This window comes from Macrobrachium nipponense, chromosome 25 (assembly GCF_015104395.2).
Source record: "Macrobrachium nipponense isolate FS-2020 chromosome 25, ASM1510439v2, whole genome shotgun sequence".
Classification (NCBI taxonomy): Eukaryota; Metazoa; Arthropoda; class Malacostraca; order Decapoda; family Palaemonidae; genus Macrobrachium; species Macrobrachium nipponense.
Genome location: NC_087214.1, coordinates 34,733,754 through 34,757,112, shown reverse-complemented (window position 1 = coordinate 34,757,112; position 23,359 = coordinate 34,733,754). Strand labels below are relative to the sequence as shown.

The window sequence follows — 23,359 nt, the reverse complement described above, 5'->3', positions numbered from 1 at the left end:
CAAGAGTACTCTTCTCACAGGTGATAGTCGAAGTAAAGTTGACGCAGAGGAGCTGAGGGATTTAGAAGACGAAGGGCTCTTCGTTGGAGAGAAGCCTTACGTGTCTCAGACAAACCAGCACATCATCGAAAACCGATTGCTCCGTCAAAAAAACAAGTTTGTTTCATCACTGAATTTTGCATGTTTGGTTCTAGACTGTGGTAGATGCTAAGAATGGACTTCATGATCTTGTGGAAAGTGCCATTTTAGAAGTATTATTGTTTTTATGTTATTATTATTATATTTGGATAATATTGTTAAAGGAAAACATACTGAGGTATTAATGTACGTAGTTGTATATTTCCAGCTGGCACTAGAGGATTATCCTATTGTTAAGACCTCAGGATTGTTAGCTATGAAAAATACAAATTGATTAAAAAATGTTCATGTTACTGTGATCATTATAGAACTTGTAATTACACTGAAGTTTTGATACAGAGTCACACAACAAATAAAAGTTGTAACAGACAGAGTGAATTTGTCGATTATGAATAATCTGCAGGAAGTTAGTGAAGTAGTTTTAACAAAATAGTCTAATTGATTATATAGTGTGAAAGGAGTCAGATTTTAGAATTTATACACAGCAGTTTAAGTTGTCTTTAAATTGAATTGATTAGTTGATACATTTCATACAATGAACTTACCTGTCAGATAAATACTTAGCTAAGACTCCGTCGTCCCCGACAGAAAATTCAAATTTCGCGCCACTCGCTACAAGTAGGTCAGGTGATCTACCGGTCCTGCCCTGGGCGGCAGGACTAGGAACCATTCCCCACCGTTTTCTATCATATTTTCTCTGGTCCCGGTGGTATCAACATTGTTGTTACTACCTCCTGACTGGAATTCGCTTTTCAAGACTTTTTGATCATCTTTATTGGATTTCTTGGTGACGTACTGGATCGTTGTTTTGGCATTCGCTACCGTGGACTGGATTTGGACTTGCTTTTGATTTTTCTGCTAGAATGTCTGATTCAAGTGTTAGTGTGAGAGTGTGTGTGAATGTAGGCTGCAAGGTGAGGATACCGAAGGCTTCGGTTGATCCTCACACTGTATGTCGTAAATGTAGGGGGTTTGACTGTTCTTTAGCTAACACCTGTATTGAGTGTGAAAAAGTTGAATGCTAATGAATGGAACGACTCTAACTTCTTATTTGAAAGAAGTTAGAGAGGGATAGAATTAGACGGGCTGCACAAAGGTGTGAGTACAAGGCCTATTGAGCCTTTTTTCTGAGTCTAACTCTCCTGTAATTAATGATTTTTGATTCTCCCTCTGGTTATCTGAACCCTCACAGGCTTTGCATTCGGATTCGGCTTCTGAAATCGCCAATCTGAAGGCTACTCTTCGTAAGATGAAGACAAAATGGCGCCATGCAAGGTAAGGGAAGTGATAATGATTTACTTAGTGAAGTGAGTGTTCCCATGGTTGTGGAGGGGGCGTCTGACCGTCCCTGCGATGCTCCCAGCTAGACCTCTTCCAAACTCACATACCCAGAGGAGAAGGAAAGTCGAAAGCCGTACGGAGGTTGTGGGGAATCCCCCAACGGTCAGGCGTCCCTTCAGCAGGTTCTGTTTCGCTACAGACTGCTCAGGCACACTTTAATAGAAGCGTCCTACGAGATTGTTTCTCGTCGTCCGTTCTCCTTCACCTAAACGAGGTGGAAGGACTCGGATCTTTCTAGGCCATTGAAAAGGCACTGGAAAGAGCCCGCGTTTGACTCGAGCCCGGAGCGCTTCTCGGAGGAAGCCCCCTCTTCTATCAAGAAGTCTAAGATGGTCTCGACGCCTCCTCGATCGGTAGTTGAGGATCGCACACCTTCGAGGTCTCCTGCTTCTTCTATTGAAGAGGACGCTGGTGTGGCTTCCAAGATGGATATTGTTAGCTGTGCAGGAACAGTTAGCCTCTTTAGTTGGAGTTCTTTCGAGGGATCCCCCTCGCAAGAAGGACGCTAGACTTCCTATTAAAGAATCTCGTCTTCTTTCGCCTGCCAGAACGTAAAGCGTCCTCCAGGCATGAAGAGCCTTACAAGCGCGAGACGTATTCCAGGCGCGAAGATTCTTTCAGGCGTCAGGAGCTATCCGAGCGAGTTGCTCTAGACAAGGATACTCTCAGGCGCGAGGCGCCAGCCAGGCGCGAGGAGTCAGCCAAGCGCGAGGCGCCAGCCAGGCGCGAGGAGTCAGCCAAGCGCGAGGCGCCAGCCAGGCGCGAGGAGTCAGCCAAACGCGAGGCGCCAGGCAAGCGCAGGCGGTCAGCCAGGCGCGAGACACCAGCCAAGCAACAAGCTCCAGCCGAAGCGCGAAGCGCCAGCCAAGCGCGAAGCGCCAGCCAAGCGCGAAGCGCCACCAAGCGCGATGCGCCAGCCAAGCGCGAAGAGCTTGCCAGGCGTGAAGAAGTCAAGCAGACGCAAGACATCTAGTAGACTTAAGAGAGAATCTGTTCACTCGATGAGTCCCCTCTCCTAGTAGGAGTTTGTCGCCAGTAGAGAGAAGAACTTGGTGAAGATCCTCTCGTTTTTCAAGCCGATTCTCCGCACGGTGTGGACGTAGATTCGGAGACGAGGCTAACGGTAGAGAAGGCTTCTCTAACTATAGAGTTTTGACAGACCTTCTTTTGCAAGAGTATGGAGATTCCTTGACTCCTGCTGCTCCTCCTTCGCCTCGATCACTGTTTTCGAGTGCGATCGTACCTAAGTCTTCGTCGGTTTTTTAAAGATGAGACCGACTACTCGATGAAAAGAGCTCTACAGTCGCTTGACAAGTGGATGTTATCAAAGAAGGATCTGGTCAGAACCACCTTCTGTATGCCTCCAGCCATACTTTCTGGAAAAAGAGGCGTGTGGTACCGAACTGGGGAGAACATGGGCCTTTCTCTCCCAGCATCGGCTGAAGCAGACTTTTCAACCTTGGTTGATTCATCGCGTAGACACGCTTTGAATGGAGCTCGTGTGACTTGGGCGATTTCTGAGACTGATCATCTCCTCAAGGGCCTCTTCCATATTTTGGAAGTTTTTAATTTCTTAGACTGGTCCCACCTTTGGGGTGATGTCTAAGAAGGCTCATGACTCGGAAGGTCTAGACCCCGAAGTCATTCTTAGTATACTGTCATGTATTGACAAGGCAGTACAGACGGATCGGGAGAAGTCTCCTCCCTCTTTGGAGCGGTATCTCCTTAAGAGAGGAGTATTTTTAGTGCCTTCTTAACCAAGGCGGTTTCACCCTCACAGAGAGCAGCCCTGGTTTTTGCTCCCATGTCAGACTTCTTGTTTCCTTCTCAGTTAGTGAAGGACATTTCTCGCTCACTGACTGAGAAGGCGACACAAGATCTTCTTCAGACTGCAGGAAGAAGAGACCCTTGTTGCGGTTGACAAGAAAGGACCTACTTCTACTGTTCAGCCCTTTCGAGGAGGCCCTCCCTCCAGAGCTCCCTCAAAAAGGAGAGGTCCTGAGAGGAGAGGTAGAACTTCTTCCCGTCCCTTTAAGAAAGGGAAGTGAGACAGCCAACCTCCAAACACCAGTGGGTGCCAGGCTTCTCGGATTTGCAGACGCCTGGACATTCATAAACTCGGACGCCCTCTTCGATGTCTATAATCAGAAGGGATACTTACCCCTTCCCTTCAGGACAGTCCTCCCCTAACGACTATTCCGCGGGAACTGTCAGCCAGATACAGGGACCCTGTACTGAAGGATACTCTTCGTCTGATGGTGGATCAAATGTGGGACAAACAAGCTATAGAATTAGTACTGGAGCAAAACTCTCCGGGGTTTTACAATCGTCTTTTTTCTGGTTGCGAAAGCCTCGGGGGCTGGAGACCAGTACTAGACGTCAGCACTCTGAACAAGTTTGTTCTAAAGGAGAAGTTCTCTATGGAGACTTCGGCCTCAGTCCTTGTCGGCTTTACGACAAGGAGATTGGATGTGTCGCTGGATCTCCAGGACGCTTATTTTCATGTCCCGATTCACCCTTCTTCGAAGAAGTACCTCCGTTTCATGACGGGGGGAAGGATCTTTCAGTTCAGGGCCTTGTGTTTCGGCCTGTCCACAGCTCCTCAGGTCTTCACAAACCTGATGAAGAATGTGGCGAGGTTTTCTTCACCTCAAAGGCGTCAACATCTCTCTACATCTGGACGATTGGCTCATCAGGGCCAGAACAGAGAGACAGTGTTTGGAGGACCTTTCTTTGACCCTAGACCTGATAAAGTCGTTGGGACTACTCGTGAACCTCGAGAAGGTCACAGCTGATCCCCAGACAGAACTTAGTCTATCTGGGGATTCAGATGGATTCTCGGGTTTTCGAGTATTTCCTTCGCAAAGAGAGAATAGTGAGATGGCTTGGAAAAAACGTCTCTCTCTTCTTAGGGAAAAGAAACGAACATTCGGCGAGGGAATGGTTAAGCCTTCTAGGGACCCTTTCCTCGCTCGAACAGTTCTTTCCTCTAGGAAGACTTCATCTTCGTCCTCTTCAGTTTTTCCTAAGGAGATCTTGGAATTGGAAGACGGGACTTCTCTCCGACAGTTTCCTCCTTCCAATGGAAATGAAACCACACCTGCAATGGTGGTTGTCCCCTCTAAAAGAGAACAAGGGAATTTCTCTGGAAGTTCCGAACCCAAGCCGAGTGTTATATTCAGACGCATCGGAGAAGGGTTGGGGAGCAACACTAGGACCGAGAGAAGTGTCAGGCACCTGGAAGGCAGCACAGGTGTCCTGGCACATAAATTGCAAAGAACTGCTGGCAGTACACTTGGCCCTAAAGTTCTTCGAACCTTTTGTGACCAACAGTGTGGTCCAAGTGAATGTGGACAACACTACTGCCCTTTCCTACATTCGGAAACAGGGAGGAACACACTCCTTGTTCCTATACGAAATAGCAAGAGATCTGCTACTTGGACCTCCCAGAGGAACATCTCCCTCCTGACAAGATTTGTTCAGGGTACGAGAAACATCAGGGTGGACAGACTCAGCAGGAGAAGCCAGGTCCTTCACACAGAGTGGACCCTTCATTCAGAGGTGTGTCAGAGTCTTTGGGATCTTTGGGGCACTCCTCATGTAGACCTGTTCGCCACATTCCTTTCCAAAAGGCTGGAAGTCTTTTGCTCAGTGGTGGAAGACCAAGAGCTCTCGTGGTCGACGCCTTCCTGCTAAGGAACTGGTCTCATGTAGACGTGTAACGCTTTCCCCCCTTTCAAAATCCTGGGGCAAAGTGTTGAGAAGTTTGTAGTGTCCAACGGAACAAGAATGACCCTGATAGCCCCTTTTTGGCCAGCACAGGATGGTTTGCAGAGGTGCTGGAGTGGACAGTAGACTTCCCCAGATCCCTTCCAAGAAGGATGGATCTTCTCAGACAGCCACACTTCGAGAGGTTTCATCAAAACCTCCCCGCTCTCGCTCTGACTGCCTTTCGACTATCGAAAGACTGTCAGAGCGAGGGGTTTTCTCGCAAAGCTGCAAGCGCTATCGCTAGAGCCCGCAGAGCTTCCACTAGACGAGTCTATCAGTCTAAGTGGGAGGTTTTTAGAAGGTGGTGTAAGTCTAAGATTTGTTGTCCTCCTCCAGTACCTCTATAACCGAAATCGCTGATTTCCTTTTGTTCCTGAGAGGACTCTCACTTGTCTGTATCGACTATAAAAGGATACAGGAGCATACTTTCGGCAGTCTTCAGAAACAGAGACCTAGAGCTTGCTGATAATAAAGTCTGCACGACCTGATTAGATCGTTTGAAACAACGAAATTTAAGGAACTAACTCCTCCCAGCTGGAACCTGGAGTAGTTCTCAAGTTCCTTTCGTCTGAAAGATTCGAGCCTCCTCATTTAGCTTCGTTTAGGGATTTAACGAGGAAATGCTTGTTTCTCTTATCTTTGGCGACAGCCAAAAGAATTGGTGAACTTCACGCCCTTGAAGATGAAGTAGGCTTCACAGAGACTCGGCTTCTGCTCGTTTAGAACACTTTTTCTAGCGAAAAACGAAACCCCCTCGAATCCCTGGCCCAAGAGATTCGAGATCAAAGCTTATCGAGTCTCGTGGGTAGAGAAACAGAAAGGTCTCTTTGCCCGGTAAGAGCCTTGAAGTTTCTACTTACAAGAAAGAAACAAATGGGAGGCTCTAGGCAAGGTCTTTGTGTTCGATTAAGGACCCCACAAGAATCATGTCAAAGAATGCATTAGCTTTCTTCATAAGGAGCGTCATTACAGATGCTCACAAGTTCTGTCCTGACGACTCTTTTCCACTCTTAAGAGTAAAAGCTCATGAAGTCAGAGCAGTGGCGACGTCTCTCTCTTTTCAGAAGAATATGTCGCTAAAGAAAATACTTGATACGACATATTGGAGGTGCAATTCGGTTTTTGCATCTCACTATCTTAAAGACGTTCGCGTGACCTACGAGAAATGTTTTTCTCTGGGGCCTTTCGTATCGGCGGATACGATACTGGGTACGGGAGCAAACACCAATCCTTAACTTTGTACATACCTTCTACTAGATATGTTCTAGATTTCTGCTGACAAAGAGGGCTCGGTGCTGCACTGGCGGCCAGTCACTGTTGTTCAGTAAGGAACTCTTGTGATATCTTTTGGAGGAGTATTTTAAAAATTTTGGGGGGAATTTTTGTATGAATGCGTATTAGTTTCGAGTTATGGGTTGTTTGTAATGAGTTCGGGGATAACTCAGAACAATTCTTTATACTAACATGGTGGTTAGGATCAGGTGGTCGGGATTGGTTGTGTGCTCCTTCATAAGGTGTGTTGTCATAGAAGTGGTCCAGTACCCATTGACAAAGTCCTTTCAGGCTCTGCCGAGTAAGCGGTTCATATAACCCATCGACAGACCCACAAGAACTCTTAGCCAGATCACATATCTCGCTAAAGTCTTGAAGGTGATGCAGACTACCGGGCAACAGCCACGAAGTCTACCACCTATCAGGTAGGAACCAAGGTTTTTTCTTTTATACCTACAACATATGTTGTTTACCTGTCTATTCCATTTTAGCTGTCTCTTACCCTCCACCAAAGGGTGCCAATCAGCTAAGTATATATCTGACAGGTAAGTTTCATTGTATGAAAATGATATTGTTATAATACAATAAAGTTTCATACATACTTACCTGGCAGATATATACGATTAATGGCCCACCCAGCCTCCCCGCAGGAGACAGGTGGAAAAGAGAAAATGATGATAGAAAACGGGAATGGTTCCTAGTCCTGCCACCCAGGGCAGGCCGGTAGATCACCTGACCTACCTGTAGCGAGTGCGCGAAATTTGAATTCTGTCGGGGACGACGGAGTCTTAGCTAAGTATATATCTGCCAGGTAAGTATGTATGAAACTTTATTGTATTATAACAATATCATTTTTCTTTTAAAATTTAAAAAAATTGATACTTAGGCAAACATAGGTTACCCATAATTTATGTACATAGCAGTATTAATGATGGCACTTTATACATTTAATTTGTGACTTATTAAAAAATGTGTATGTTGTGAGAGAGTATACAAAACATAGTAAAGGAGCTTTGCTATTTTATCAGTTTAATCAAAGTGTAGGTATAGTCTAACAAGCTTATTCCGCTGAGAATTATATAAAGATGTTATCTAAATGCTCAAGTTACTCAAGATCCTACTGGCTTGAAGACACCCTAGACACAGACCCCTTGTACAAGTGCTGAATGACCTTACAGGTCCCAGTACTTGGCCTCTAGCTCAAATTTTATATACTATACCAGTTTTATTTAATGACTTTGATGTAGGTGGAATATCAAGCGTATTTCTTTTTTTAACCTTTATATTCTTTTTTCGTTAATACTTACTTGCTACAGTTTATACTACTTTTTTTTTAATGTTACCAACAACTTTGTGCCCAGGCATACTATCCTATTAGGGTACTTTTATAAGATTTTCCTTTTTTTTTTTCCTTTTTTTTTCTACATCGTTGAATTTCCCTTGTTAGTCTTCATCAAAGTGTTCTCTTTATGTACAGGAGATGGTTTTTAGAGACAGGATTCTTAGATAGGATGGATGATCCCATCAATGACAAAATCTTTCATCACCTTCCAACTGACGGAGATGTTGATTTGGAGCCTCTGACAGCATTTGTTGAGGTACGTAATTCTCATACGGCAATTTGTGTCCTCGTTCGTTGCTGGTGTTAAATTGCAACAGTTGATTTTATTTGTATATAGAGTATTAAGGGCTTATGCTCATGCATTAAGTGTCTTTCAGTATCTGTGTGTGAGTGTTCATCCTTGTATACTGATTTACCTCAAAAAGTGTGATTCGCTGCTATGACCTTTTTCAGAATGTTCTTCTGTATTTTTAGCCCAAGTTTGGAGAGGAGCTACAACTTATTAACCAAGAAGATGGGGGAATGTTAGATTTGGAAATCCACCAACTGACATTTGTCCACCATCCTCTTTTCTCGCCTGAGCATGTGTTGGGTGCCCAGCTTAAGGAATACTACAAGACGTACTCTGAGAGAGCAGTTCTCAACGTCACAAAAATGCTTAAAGAAAAACTTACGGTAAGATTTTGCAGTATGAGCCTCTTATTTAGATAATATTTTGATAGGTCTGAGTAATGGCTTTGCACCTCATTTTTGGGAATGAGAGGGTTAAGGAGGAGCAGAAACAAGAAAGAAATTGACCTAGATTCTAGAGAAGCTTTCTTATATAGCTCATTCCAAAATTCTGATTTATAGTAGTACTGGTCTATCATTACCCTTTTTGAGTATTGGACAAAAATACCAATTATGTGCAAGATTCTTACACAGTCCACAACATTTAACTCAGCAATTCTTCTTAATGTGCCCTGTCTGGAACAATTAAAACTGCGAATTTGCGGCGTTTGATCTAGTTCTTCTCTCACTCCACTTTATCGCTAAAAATATTAGAAGCAAAATTTGATTCTCTGCAGGAAGTCCCTATCGCCTATTGTCGTGTTTTTATGCATTGAAAATATAAAAGATTTCTAAGGAGCAGCCTCTTGGTTTATCAAAACTGCTAACTATTACATCTGGTACGTCATTCAACAAAAATGAGAAGTGCAGTTACTTCTGAAAATTTTTTGTAACAAAAAGAATTGCCATTTACCCATTCTGAAGCTTTCAATTTCCCCACCAAATCAGTTTGCTGTGTCAGACAGTTGTGAGCTATGATCAAACAAGGAACTCTGTCCTTCCCTAATTTTATAAAATGCCCTCATATCCTGAACCAAGTCACCATATTCATCTGCCCCATACATGCACGGTTCTTAGAAGTTTCTTGAAATCTTCCCAAGTATTACATCTCCTGAACTCAAAATTGTGACAGCATTTCCCAATATCTCCCATGTCCAAAGCAAGAAACCCTCTCGCCTCATTCAATACATCTGCACCATCTGTGATTATCTTGGTAATTAAATGATTATCAACACTCTCAATAAATATCTTAACTATCTGTCTCAAACTTCCATTTACCAAACCCGCAGAGGGTTGGAGGGGTAACATAAATAATTTTAGAGGAGTTTTAAGTATATTCGCAGGGGTTGTGATACGCATCCCCATGAATACCAGGAGTCAACTGTAATAATGACTATTAAACATATTGTGTGAATGTCAAAAGTGTAATCAGCAGGGGCTATGAAGTTTTGAAAATAAATCAATCAGTAAAATTTTGTCAAACTTCAATGTTTCCAATTAATCCAATTATTAACTTTTTGACAGATTGTAATGTATGTAATAAGTAAAAATAAATCCTTCTAGCCAGCCCTGTGAGAGATGGTAATCAGCTCAGTGATCTGGTAAAATTATTTTAATGATACTGATACGTAATAATTATAATGTCACCTGTACAGACTTAGGCTGATGTGAAATAATGTGAATTACTGAAGCTACTTTAAATCTGTCCAAAGGTTGTACGGGAAGCCTTTGCCAAGATCGAGCATTCAGACGTCAGAGGGAAGCACCATCCCAGGTCTGTTCGGGACGAGATGGACATCACTCAGAGACGCAGCATTTACCAGAAAGAAATTCGTGATTGTCGAGAGGACTACAACGTGGAAGCCGAAAGGGACCGAATCCTTTTGATGGATATCCTGAAAGTTTGGAAGAACATTAAAGATTTGAGGAAGAAGAATAAATACCACAGCACACCCTTGAAGTTGATTATTAAGAAAGAGGAAGTGAACAGAGGAGAGGAGGAGGAACAACGGAAGGAAGAACTGAGGCAGGACATGGCAGAAATATTGAGGGAGCACGAGATCGCCTTTGAAAAGGACATGAAGAAGTACAAGCAAGACTTGGCTGAGTGGAAGGCAGCTTATAAGAAAAAGGTGAGATATGTTAGGATTGGGCTTGACCAGCGAATCAGAGTTTGAAACAGGAATGTTATAGTACCAGGAATGATGTTGAAAATTTTTTCCATGTCCAAAAGGCAGCCTCACATTTTAAAGTACCTACTTGAGAGAGATTTTGTCAAGTTAAAATTGTAACTTGGTGTTGTATTAGCACAAAACTAATGTTTTCATATCAACCCTCCAATCTTATCTTTGCTCGCTTATGTGATCTTAAATGTTTCCGGGTTGAGTCTGTTTTCCAACAAACAGAGGAAGTAAGGCAGTCTAACAGTCAATACGCTGACTGGCTCCCCAGATATCACATACTATGTGTAGTTTGGAGATAAGACTGTGAGATTCACTGGGATTTGAGATGAGAATTCACTGTAAGTTTAATAGATTTGTAAAAAAAAAGAGTAGTTTTTGTATTATATAAACACAGCATATTTCATCAGTGGTGGTCACCTTATGCTACTTGATAATAATGACAACGATAATAATCACCCCACCAGTCAACCCAGCTTCAGACATGCGTCAAAGATGGGGCAATAAGATTCTTGGCTTAGCAAGCATGTTTTTCCATGCGACAAGTCCCAACATTTTTGGAGTTTGGTTTTCCCTTACAGTTTAATCTTTCTACTGTCAACACTGACCACTTTTGTATCATGCTATAATTTTTACAATATGGATTCCATCCAGATGTTTTGTGGAACTAACATTTCACAAAAATAGCATACAGTGGACCCCCCCCTATTTGTGTTCTCTGGATTCGCGGACTCACACATTTGCGGATTTCTCTCTGGAACATTTCCCCGCATTATCCCCTGAAAATTCGCCTATTCGCTGTATTTTTCTACAAGAAATATCCACAAATTCATGTTTTTTTTTATCTATTTCATCATAAAATGCACTTATTGTGATAAAACCATTTAAAAAAACAGGTATAAACATTTTCAGTGGGGTTTTCTTGAGTTTTAACTAACAAAATAGGAGGTTTAAAGCATTTTTATAGGGGTTCCAACTATTTGCGGGTTCTAACTATTCATGGGGGGCGGGGGGACCGCTGTATTATGATTTTTATGTTTTAAAAAGATACAATATTGTATTACTGTTTACAGAGAGAGGCTAAGAAGCGTCAGCAGAGGAGGAAGGAGATGGGCATAGGGGAGGAATTGGAGGATTCTGCCCTCCATGCTGCTCAGGATGAAGTGTTACTGGCTACTCCGGACGAAGAAAAGCCATTCCCTCCAGAACCAATAGATAAACGCAAGGTAAGTGTCATCAGCTTGATGGATTGCTGTTAAGTATTGTAACTATCCAATGTACATCTTTTGTGTAGCATTCTCTGATACACACGAGATGGTAGTACAGGCTGTCCCTGGTTATCGGGGGGGTGGGGTTACGTTCTGATGGCTTGATGATGAGCAAAAATCGCCGATAACCAAAAATTGTCTTATTTGTTGGGCTTTATGGCACCGATATGTGGTTAATGGCACCTCATTTAGATTTTTATCAGTGCCAATACTCTATTATCAGTGCCAGTAACCAGAAATCAGTGCATTTCAGCGCCGAAAATCACAGATTTTTGGCAATTTTCTGCACAAGACAAAGGCCGTAAAACCGGATCGCCAATAACTGGAGGATTGTATGTACATTTCGTCCATTTGCTCCAAATTCTTCAACAACGCCTTGCGTCAGTTTCCTGCTGAAGTACAAACTAATGCTTCTTGGTGAACTCTTTGAAAGTGAAGAATTGGGACCCAGGTGTATGTCAAAATACTATTATGAAAGCGGTACAAGAAAAACTGTGCATCAAGTAGTTCCTCTGGTGTGTGTTTTCTATGTAAAACCCATTAGTATGAATTTGCCTTATTCTGCGTGAAACTGACAAGTGATGACATGAGTTGAAAGTCCTACCTTGCACGCCAGCACATTTCAGTCTTATGTGTAGTTCTGATGGTGTCTTTCCCATTTACGGTGTTGCTTCCTCCTTTTCTTATGTACTTTTTCATGTCCACATATCTGAAGTAGTACGCATGTGTATTTTAACCCTCTAAGAGGTGTTGTAGGGGTTTAATTTTTTCTTGTCATGCCTTCTACTTTTGGCTGGCATCTACTTGGAGTTCAACCTGGCATGCCCTCGATATCTAAGATTGGTCTGTCATTGTGGGAAGTGGCCGGTCATCCCAAGGTCTCTCTGGGGTTTACTCAAACACCTTCCTTTGGTTATGGGTAAAAACACTGCATAAAAAACCTTGGTTACTGCAAGATAACCAGTGAACCCAAGTCCTTTAAAATAAAGGTATTGAACTTGATCTGTCATCACATACCAAATTAAAAATGATATAGATGCCAAGTGGATGAGCTCAGAGGGGTAACTCACAGATGATTCATCTCCTCTTGTCCCTTGGTAGTAGTGGCTCAGCTACTTAGTCCCTGCTAGGTAGATGATCCCAGCTTAGCTAATCCAACTGCTTTGTAACTCTTCCTTCCTTATCCATTATGACTTACTCTCAGCTTTTGAGCTCAAGTTGTACTGACTATGGATAAGTCCTGTCTTCTGTTACATTGATCACCCTTTGAGCAACCCTGTAATTGTAGGGATCTCACAATCTGTGACCTTCCCTGATGGGTCTAAAGCACAATGTGGACATTTCAACTGTTTTTACAATTCATGAGGATCTTAGGAGGAGTTTCTTTGCACCCAGTGTTTCTGACTCTGGCGTAAGTTCTTGCATGTCTTGGAAGTAGGTTCTGACTCTTAAAGTCCTTCTCGTAGTGCTTTGCAATGGCCCTGCAGGTCTTGTGTAAAAGCCTGGGGGTTTTAGTAGCTCTGGTCTTCTCAGTGAAATTGCAGTTCATGCAAGTTGTAAAGGGTATGTTGTGAAATAAATTAATTTTTCAAAAAGCAAATTATTTGTTCATATAAATATATTACGGGGAGTATTTTTTTTTTTTTTTTTTTTTTTGCTATCCTCACTTTCTTGTAGCTTATGGTGCAGACAAGCAATATGTAGATTGAGTCTCCTCGCTGCTTGAGACAGCTACGGGAGAATTACTATCTTTTCCTTTTCAGTAGTCTGTTTTGCAGCTGTACTTTCAGGCACTTGAATTTTGGCTAAAATAAGTTGTAAGTTTTTATGTAACATATTTTTTTAAACGTGAAATATTTTTTTTAAGATGGCATACTGCTCCAAGTTCCAACCTTAGATTAAAAGGATAGAGGAAGTCGTGTGATTGGAGCATCAGAGGTTCAATCAAAGGTGTAATACATTACATCCCTAATTCTATTCTCCTTGCATTTTAATACTTTTTTATCTACGTATTTGGTATTTTATTCATTTTTTGTTTCTTTTTTAACAAGTGGTATCTCTTATTTCTGTATTTCCCTTTACTTCATTTTACTTCTTCTTATTGAACGTTGTAATATTCTTTGGAAGCTTGAATTTCAAGTCAGTGGCTCCTTTGGTGGGCTTCTTGTTCCATATGAATAGGTTTTGTACATGAACTTCCCTGCCAGATATATACTTAGCTTAGGTCTCTGACGTCACGACAGAAAATTCAAAACTCGCGGCACACGCTACAGGTAGGTCAGGTGATCTACCTTACCCGCCGCTGGGAGGCGGGTGTAAGAACCAGTCCCCCTTTCTTGTCAGATTATTTTCTGTCGCCGGCTGGACAACACCTGTTGTTCAGTCCTTACGATAGTTAAAATTCGTTCTCGTTGCCGACGATTTGGATTTTGGTGAGGTACCCTTTGTTTGTTGGCTTGGCATACGCTTTTTGGACTGTTTTTTGGATTTTTCTTTTGGATTTCTCTTACATATCTATAATCATGGATGATTCTGAAGTTAAGAAACCTAGTTTATTTAGGGTTTGTTCAGAGAAGGAATGTAAAGTTAGGCTTCCTAAAGCTGCATTAGATCTCACTCGGTATGTGCGTCTTGTAGAGGGAATGAATGCTCTTTTATTAACCCTTGCAAAGAGTGTGATTTGGATGAGGATGGTTTGGAAGGCTCTTTCTTCTTATGTGAGAAAGTTAGAGAAGGATAGGGTGCGCAAGGCTTCTTCAAAGAGTTCTAGTAGATCGAGGGTGAGTGAAGTTGACGCTGAGAATCCTGTAGTAGAAGTAGTTCCTTCTCCAGTTTCAGCCCCTGCGCCCAGCCTTTGAAGCCCGTCGAAGATTTCGTTTTCGGAAGTTGTTCTTTGGGATGAGCCTCGATCAGGAGTAAGGAGAGCCTCGCTCGCTCTCGACAAGGTAAGAGTGATGATAGTGCAAGTGATCAGTGCAGTGCCCCTAGTGGCAGTGGAGGGTGCGTCTGACCGGCTCACTAACGCTTCCAGGCCTAGAAACCCCCTCGTTCCAGACTCCCAGAACCCTAGTGGTAGGAGGAAAGTCGAAAGCCGCAGGAAGGTTAGGGAAAGAACCCCCCCCTCGGGTCAGGGCGTCCCCTCCGGTGCAGTTCCTGTTGCTCGTTCCCAGGCTGCCTTGGATCGAACCAAGAAGGAGTTATTGCGCCAGTGCTTCTCGTCATCTTCGTCGCCTTCTCCTCAGCGTAGATGGAGCGCCTCGGAGTCGTCTCGCCCTCTCAAGAGGCCCTGGAAGGATCCTTGCGCCCTTCCTTCCAGCCCCGAATCCTTCGCGGAAGAGCCAGAAGTGGAACGCAAGAGAACCAAGATTTCGTCCGGTTACGCTTCTCCTGTTCGCTCTCGGACTTCGTCCCCTGTAGAGGAGTTTAAGAGATCTCCTGCGCGTATCCTGGCGGGTCTGCAGCGCAGATTGCGGCTTTAGCGGAGTCTATTGCCGGGACTTCTCATCGTCGGAAGGAACGCCTCACTTCCGGTGAAGAAGTCTAAGAACGATTCCTTCGGTCGGCTAAATCTCCTTTGGCTAGAAAAGCTTTTGAGCCTGTTAGTAGGAGGTCAGAAGTGCAGGCTGGAGCTCGGGATCTTTCTCCGAGTAGGCTCTCCTCTCTTTCCCAGCAAGAGTTGTGAGCATGTAAGGCGTAAGGAGCCAGACAGGCTCTCTCCTCAGGATTTCCGCTCCTCTTCAGTTAGGCGTCAAGAGCTTGACAGACGTCAAGAGCCTCGTTTTTCGTCAGGAGCGAAGGAAGAGTTCTTCGCCTGGTGGCCACTCTCCTTTTGAACGACGCTCGAGCCTAGTAGGCGTCAAGAGCCTAGTAGGCGCCAAGAGCCTAGTAGGCGCCAAGAGCCTGGTAGGCGGCAACGGAAGTTTTCTCCTCCGTTAGATCACTCCCGATTGGATAGGCGCTCAGAGCCTTGTAAGCGCCGCGCTTCTGACAGGGATTCATCTGTGGATGTTTTCTCTCCCCGTGGCAGGCGTCAAGAGCCTGGCAGGGGTTTTGAGCTCAATAGGCATCAAGAGCCTGGCAGGCGTATTGAGGATGGCATGCGCCAAGAAGCCTAGCAGGCGCAGAGAGCCTGATAGGCGCTCTCCCTTATCCAGACGCTCTTCTGTGGAGTTAGAATCTGTTTCCGACAGACGGGCCTCCACTTGTAGGCGCTCTCCTAGTAGGGCGCTCCCCAACCCAAGTAGGCGCTCTCCTAGCAGGCGCTCCCCAAGTAGGCTCTCTCCTGGGAGGCCGCCTCATACAAAAGTAAGGCGCTCTCCTAGTAGGCGCTCTCCAACTCTGGCGGCTCTCCTAGTTAGGGCCTTCTCTCCTGGGGAGGCGCTCATCAAAGTAATGGCGCTCTGCCTAGGTAGGGCGCTCCTCCTGGTAGGCGCTCCTCCCCATGTAAGCGCTCTCCCAGTGGTTTTTTCTTCCAGTAGGCGCTCGCCTAGGTAGGCGCCTCTCCGAACAGGCGCTCTCCAAGGATTAGCTCTCCTCCGGGCAGTAGAGCTTCTAGACGTCATTCTTCGGAAGAATTTGTTGGTGATTCGGAGGAAGATTTGCCCAAGGATGCTTCGGTTTCTTCGTATAAGAGACTTACAGACCTCCTCTTGCAAGATTTTGGGGAGTCTCTTTCGGCCGTGCTCTCGTCTCCTCCGTCCTTATTTTCAACGACCGCAATACGGCTAAGAAGTCTTCAGTCGTTAAGATGAAGCCTACAGTGTCTATGAAGAAGGCTCTGAAGAACTTTGACGACTGGTTGCTTTCAAAAGAAGAGAAAGGCAAGACAGTTTTTTCTTTTCCCCCGTCCAAGCTGACGGGTAAGATGGGGTTCTGGTACGAGTCAGGAGAGCCCTTGGGTCTAACTCTTCCCTCTTCTGCAGACTCGGACTTCTCTTCGTTGGTTGATTCCGCACGTCGCTCGGCGCTGAATTCTGCGAAGACGACGTGGGGTATGAGCGAGTTGGATCACCTTCTGAAGGGAATGTTCCGAGTCTTAGAAGTTTTTAACTTTCTTGACTGGACCCTTGGAGTGTTGGCTAAGAGGACTCAAGAGCAAGACACTCTTTCGCCTGAAGACCTCCACCCAGTTCTCGTCTTGCATGGACAAGGCAGTGAGAGACGGTTCCGGGAAATTGCTTCACTTTTTGGTGCAGGAGTGGTAAAGAAGAGGGCCGTTTTCTGCTCTTTTCTTACCAAGGCGGTTTTCTCACGTACAGAGAGCTTCCTTGCTGTATTCACAGCTTTCCCCGCAACTCTTCCCCAAGAAGACTATTAATGATATCTCCAGCTCGTTATCAGCAAAAGCGACGCAGGATATGCTAGCTCGCTCGGCTAGAATTCCGAAACCTTCGTTTGTTCATGAAACTCACCTGTCAGATATATATATAGCTGTATTCTCCGACGTCCGACAGAATTTCAAAACTCCGCACACGCAGTGGGCGGCCAGGTGGTTAGTACCCATTCCCGCCGCTGGGAGGCGGATATCAGGAATCATTCCCATTTTCTATTCAGATTTTTCTCTGTCGCGGTAGTGAAAACACCTGTTTCCACTACCTCCGCCTAGGATTTTGAAACTTCATTAGCCGCTTAAGTATCCTACTTTTTTTTTTTTGAATGATTGACTTGGATTTGTGGCTAGGCATACGCTATCATAAATTAATTAAATTTTTTCATTGCATATGATGTCTGAATCTAGTTAGCCTAGTTTCAGATTTTGTTTGTCCTGCAACGGGTAAGGGGAGGCTACCGAAACCTTCGGTAGACACTCGTTTAGTATACATGTTTTCTTTGTTGAGAGATCAATGTAATTAGTGTAATGTTGACTGATTCCGAAAGAGACGTATGATTCGTATGTACGCAAATTAGAGCGTGATAGAATCAGGAGGTCTTCCTCCACAGTAACAGAAGTTAGGATAATGAACCTACTAACCTCCAGTAGACTTTATTTTGCCTAACCCTGTGGTATGGCTTACGGGCCTAGAGGAAGTTCTGTGAGAAGTAATGCCCTTTCTATTATTGTGGATTACATCAAGTAAGCTTGAAAAAGTGCTCGCTCTCCAATCAGTGTTGTGAGTGTAGTGATGTTGATTTTGCCCCTAGTGTTGTGGAGGGGGCGTCAGATCGGTCCTATAACGCCTCTAGGTCTAAACCTCTGTCGGACTCCCAGGACCAGGGAGGGGGCAAGTTGAAAACCGAAGGAGGGTTACGGGAACCCCCCCCACCGATCTGGCGTCCCTTCGGCAGGATAAGGCTGCCAAAGATCGTGCACGTGCACGAATCATGAAAGATTGCTTCTCGTCCTCCGAGGCGTCCTCCCCGCAAGGTTGGAGCTCTCGGAAGGACTCGCGCCCTATAAGAAGCTTTAGAGAAGGAGGACGCTTCACTCCCTCTCTCTTGTCAGGAGGGAACGTCAGATCCGCCCCATAACGCCTCTAGGCCTGGACCTCTGTCGGACTCCCAGGACTAGGGAGAGGGCATGTCGAAAGCCGAAGGAGGGTTACGGGGAACCCACATCGTCTGGCGTCCCTTCGGCTTGACTTAATATCGATAAGCGTGACAAAGACGCAAAAATGTCGCAGGCAGTCTGTCGTCTTGGTCCAAGAGATTAAAAATGTCCTTAAGGCAGGACCCTCACAAGGACGCCTTTCGAGACATTCACCGCTCTATCGAGAGGAAGGAACGTCTTTACTCTTGTAGCAAGGATTGTTTTCTTGCTTTCCAAGACGCTCCACCTTCACAATTTGCCTCATCGAAGGCCAGGAAGGCCCCTGGCTTCGTTTAAGATGGCCACTTCGCTCTCTGCGGAAGAGAGCGTTTAAGAGAGTCCAGGATTGGATGGATTCAAGGAAGGTTAAAGGGAAGACTTCGTTTGCACTTCCTCCATCTAGACTGAAAGGAGAGCTGGGATCTGGTACGAAACAGGAGAAGAAGCAGGATTGAAAGCACCGTCTTCTTCTCAAGGAGATTTCGCCAATTTGGTGGACGCTCCAAGGTCTTATTTGTCATCGGCTAAGGTTTCCTCCTCCCCTCATCTGGCGCTATGTATACGTTAGGTGACGTTCGCTTTACTACGAAACGGGATATTGTTCAAGCTCATAAGATTGACGTCCGGCAAGCTGATTTGCATAGTCAAACAGCTCGCCAAGACGCATCTTACTCGTCCCTAAGGGACGCTCTGTCAGCGGACAGAGATGACACTGGACAGACTATCCTAGTTTTCGACAGGAAGAAGGGCAAAGAATTCCTCATACCCAAGAACCACACAGGCGTCCTTTAAATGCCCTTCTGCAGTGTCGATGAGCGTGACAAAGACGCAAGATGTCGCACAGCCGGCCGTCGTTTTTGTCAAGAGTGGCGAACGTCCTTAAGACTCGTCCTGATGACGATCACCGTACTTATGCTTAGGACGCTCGCGTTTCATGAGCGGTCTCTCCCCTCGCCAGGAAGCCTCTCAAGTTACTCGTGTTGACCGCACGTCATTCACTATGACGCTTCCCTTGATGTTCGTCGCTCTTCTATTCCGGACGCTCTTCAAGACGCTCAAAGAATGCAATCAGGACGTTCGGCAAGCACCTCGCGACGATGCCTTTCGGAACGCCTCGGCGTTCCTTTTTTGAGCGCGTGTCTGGATATTTTCACTTGCATTACTAAGACGCAAAATGTTTACACAGGCGGCCACCGTCTTTGTTAGAAGGTAACGAAAGTCTTTAAGGCCGTCTTGGAGACGATAGCCTTACGTCTTCCTATAGTGCTCTCACACTTCAGGAGCAGTGTGCGGCTCTCCAGGACGCTTTTCGGTGGCCTTTCAGAAGACGCTCGACGTCATAAACATTGATAAGCTTTTTGGAAGACGCTCGATGTCTTACACATCTGGACGCTCGCCAGGCGCTAGGCGAGGACGCTTTTGAAGACGCTCGGCATCCTACACGTCATGACGCTCGGTGGGAGAGCACTTGCCAGGACGTTCTTCAGAACGATAGGCGTCCTACGCATCAAGACGTTCGGCAGGATTCCTGCAAGAACGCTCTTCAAGAGAGCGTCGTCTGAAGTAGTGGAAGAAGGAGTTTGGTCTCGTCAAGATGTATACTTCTCTTTCTACGAAGGGAGCGTTCAAGAGAATCATCACTTGATGAATTCCAGGAAAACTGTAAGCAGATTTCGGTGTCATAAAACGCCTCGTCTGCTTTCGGGATTGCGCTGCCGAAGGGGAACATTAAGGTCATTCCTGTCGTAAGCCCATCTCTAATCAGGAATCCTGCCCCTTCCTCGATTTCTGCGGGAATCGGGAAGGCTATATGCTCGAATTCCTGGATTACTTTCCGTCATGCAATTGGGTTAGTTCTCATTGACAAAGTTCTTAATAACATTTTATCGCATAAGCGGATAAGTAACAAAATTTCGAAAGAGCTCTCATTCATTAGTCAGAGGCTCATCCAGGAAAAAGACTTATAGACTACGTCCATGAAGTCTTATGTCAAATATCAATAAGAAGCTTGAACTTTCCTTTTCGATCTTCGGTTCTCACTTGAGGATTTCCATTGGAATAATATTATTCCTTTTCTTGGCAAAGAGAATGAAGACAGTCCGATTTCCAGTCTCTCTCTCTTCCTCGTCGAGGAAAGAATGTAGTAGAGAATTAGATGTTCAAGTGACTGCAATACTTAGGTATTTTATCTTCGCGTCATATTACTAATGTAAAGTTCAAGTCATATACGCATATCGTGGTTACCTCTACAGATGGCAACCGAAAGGACTGTTATTTTAAGTGTATTTAATCGGTCCCTTCCTGCAAACTTCCAGGAGTTTCCGGTGTAAGGACAATGCTTGAAGGTATTGTTACAACAACACCAACTCAGCTTCTGCATGTAGCGAATTATGTTTCGCTTGAATATGCCTGCTTGAAGAATGTTTCTTATGATCGAGAATAGTAACGAACCTATTCCTTCGTAGAAGAGAGTAGCTGGTAACTCAGGCAGAATAGTGCGAAACGAGAGGTTGCTGTCATTGTGGATGACGCAGTTATTTAATAATCGGTACTCCCTGGCAACTTTCCAGGAGTTTCCGATTTAACATTTGGTTAATTAAGCGTAATGTTACGACAACACAAAATCAGCTTCTGTATTAGCGAATTCTGTTTCGCTTAGATATGCCAACTTGAGAGTTTCTGTTCAAATAATGGAAATCTATTCCTTAGATGAATAGAATAGCTGGCAACTCGGCATAAGACTGCGAGAAGGTGAACATAAGCTGCTGCCTGTAACTGTCACAGTGTCTCACACTGTCACCAACTCAGTGTTAGGTAGCTCGTTGTACTGCTCAGTCGGTTACGTCTCTCTCTCCCGCGGGATTGATTTACGAACCGTATCTCTGCCCTACAATCATGACTTCGCCTCGGTTGAGGGGATTTCTGGTAATCATGAATAAACGACTTCATTTTGCTAAGTTTAAATTTTCAACAGAGATATCTCTTAGACATGTTCGGCGCTGCTTACCGCACTGTAACAGAATTCTGTACGAGTCTACCGCAGCATAGCACTATAATAATGCTCTCCTGCTTATGCAAAGCGCAGCCTTATTAGGGAAGGAAGCATGCTTAGTGAGGGAATGGATGAGTCTGCTGGGGACCATTTCCTCGCTGGAGAAGCTTGTTTTCCCTGAATAGACTGCAATTCAGACCTCTACAGTTTTTCCTACAGGAGAACTGAAATAACATCAAAGATCTAGAGATAATTCTAAACGTCTCTCAATGGGTTAAGGATCACCTCAGGTGATAATGAGAGGGAGCCAGGCATCCGGACAGAGGTCCTGGCACATAATCTAAAAGAATTGGAAGCAATTTGGTTGGCTCTCCAGTTTCCTCGAAGAGTGAGGTTTTGGTCGAGTGGTCCAAATCATCTCAGATAATTCCGCAGCTCTCTCATATCCCAAGAAAAGAGAGATGGTTGATCGGCATAGGCACGGAACGTAACGATCCTTAAGAGGTTCGTTACACGATTGCACGTCCGTGCGGATCTTCTCGATCGACGGCAGCAACTACTGACGTTTGACTTTTGAGTAATCCTCGCTTAGAAGTATGTCGAGAGTTGTGGAGACTTTGGAGACGTCCTTTCGTAGATTTTGCAATATTGAAGACGAAGAAGCTTCCTCTACGTTGCGCCCTTATTCTCGATCCGAGAGCGGTAAGCAATAGACGCCATCCTATAGTATGGAATGGGGATAGTGGTTAGCCCTTTTCCCCTATTCAAAAGCTTAGGAAATGTAATAAGATATCGCTGGCGTCAGAGGGAGTGAGAAAGACGCTGATCGCCCCATGTTGGCCTTCGAGAGGCTGGATTCACAGAGGTCACGTCCTTCAGAGAGCACTTTCCAAGGACCCTTCCCGAGAGAATCGGTCTACTCTAACAGCCTCACTTCGAGAGGTACCTAAAATCTCTCCGCTCTGAGTCTGAATGCGTTCAGACTGTCAAGAAGCGAGAGGATCTTCAAGATTAATTGCAAGTCTCATTGCCAAAGCAAAGCAGTGCTGCATATTTTGCAGTGTACCAATCGGAGTGGGCCGTTTCTGGACATAGGCAGGAAGAATGACTGTTCCTCTACCTCTGACCTCTGTGAATGACTTTACCGCCTTCCCGTTCCGTCTGAAGTATGGGATAAGCTAACAGTCCCAACGATTGTAGAATACGGAAATATGTTGTTGACGGCCTCTAGGCTCAGAGATTCGGATCTGTCAAACAACAAAGCCCTTCACGATCTTTGAGGTCTGCGGAAATCTTGATGGAACTTAGACGTAGTCTGAAGTTCTTGATGTCAAAGCATTTCGAACCTCTCCTTTCTGTAAACTTAATACACGTGACCAGAAAGGCTAATTTTCTAACCACTCTAGCTACGGCAATGAGGGTTAGTGAGGTTTTAGCCATCATCAGAGGTTTTGGCTTTAGAGGACATAATTCGGTGTCCTCTAAGCCTTCCGTTCTTGCTAAGAACGAAAACCCGTCTAACCCTTGGCCCAGAGGCCTGGAGATCAAGGGGATGGCACAAATTATTGGGCAAGAGCCACAGAGAGTCCTGCGCCCTGTCGGGCTCTCAAGTTTTATCTTGATAAACTAAAGAAAGTCAAGGTCATTCGGACAATCTGCGGTGTTCCGTAAAAAGACCAGACTTGCCCATGTCGAAGAAACGCCCTGGCGTTATTTTTAAGGAGTCTTTCTAAGAGGCTCATTCGTCATGTTTTTGAACAAAGATTTGAAACCTTTTAAAGTAAGTGCTCACGAGGTGAGGGCGCGGCCTCGAAGCATTTCAAACAGAGCATGACACTCAGTAATATCCTGAGTGCCACGTTTGAGCGAAGCAACTCTGTGTTCGCTTCACACTCCCGACGGGATGTGAAGACGACATATGAGATCTGCGAGTCGCTAGGACCATACATATCCCGTAGAAATATTATTGGAGGCAGGAAGCAGCACGAATCCTATCCTATATGAAAAAGGGATAGGTGTGCTTTTAACTTTGAAGGGTTTGTCGCTTGAGGCTTTCTCCCTTTCGTTAGCCTAGAAGTTATGGACTAACTTCGATAGGTTAGGTCAGGTGGTGGTTTTAGCTTCGTTGCCCTCACAGTATGGTCAATATGGTCTAGTCACATTGTGGTCACGCCCCGTTGACAGATCATCTAGAGCGCA

General features: G+C 44.9%; 1 protein-coding gene across 1 annotated transcript in view; it reads left to right on the top strand.

The window, feature by feature from the left end:
- The window catches only part of LOC135199034 (coiled-coil and C2 domain-containing protein 2A-like), a 169,899-nt gene that overhangs the window by 74,261 nt on the left and 72,279 nt on the right, over positions 1–23,359 (top strand). Inside the window, exons 6-10 of the mRNA XM_064226950.1 lie at positions 21–156; positions 8,000–8,120; positions 8,339–8,539; positions 9,907–10,326; positions 11,448–11,600. Of these exons, the coding sequence (XP_064083020.1) occupies positions 21–156; positions 8,000–8,120; positions 8,339–8,539; positions 9,907–10,326; positions 11,448–11,600 (1,031 nt within the window). The remainder of the gene's footprint in view (positions 1–20; positions 157–7,999; positions 8,121–8,338; positions 8,540–9,906; positions 10,327–11,447; positions 11,601–23,359) is intronic.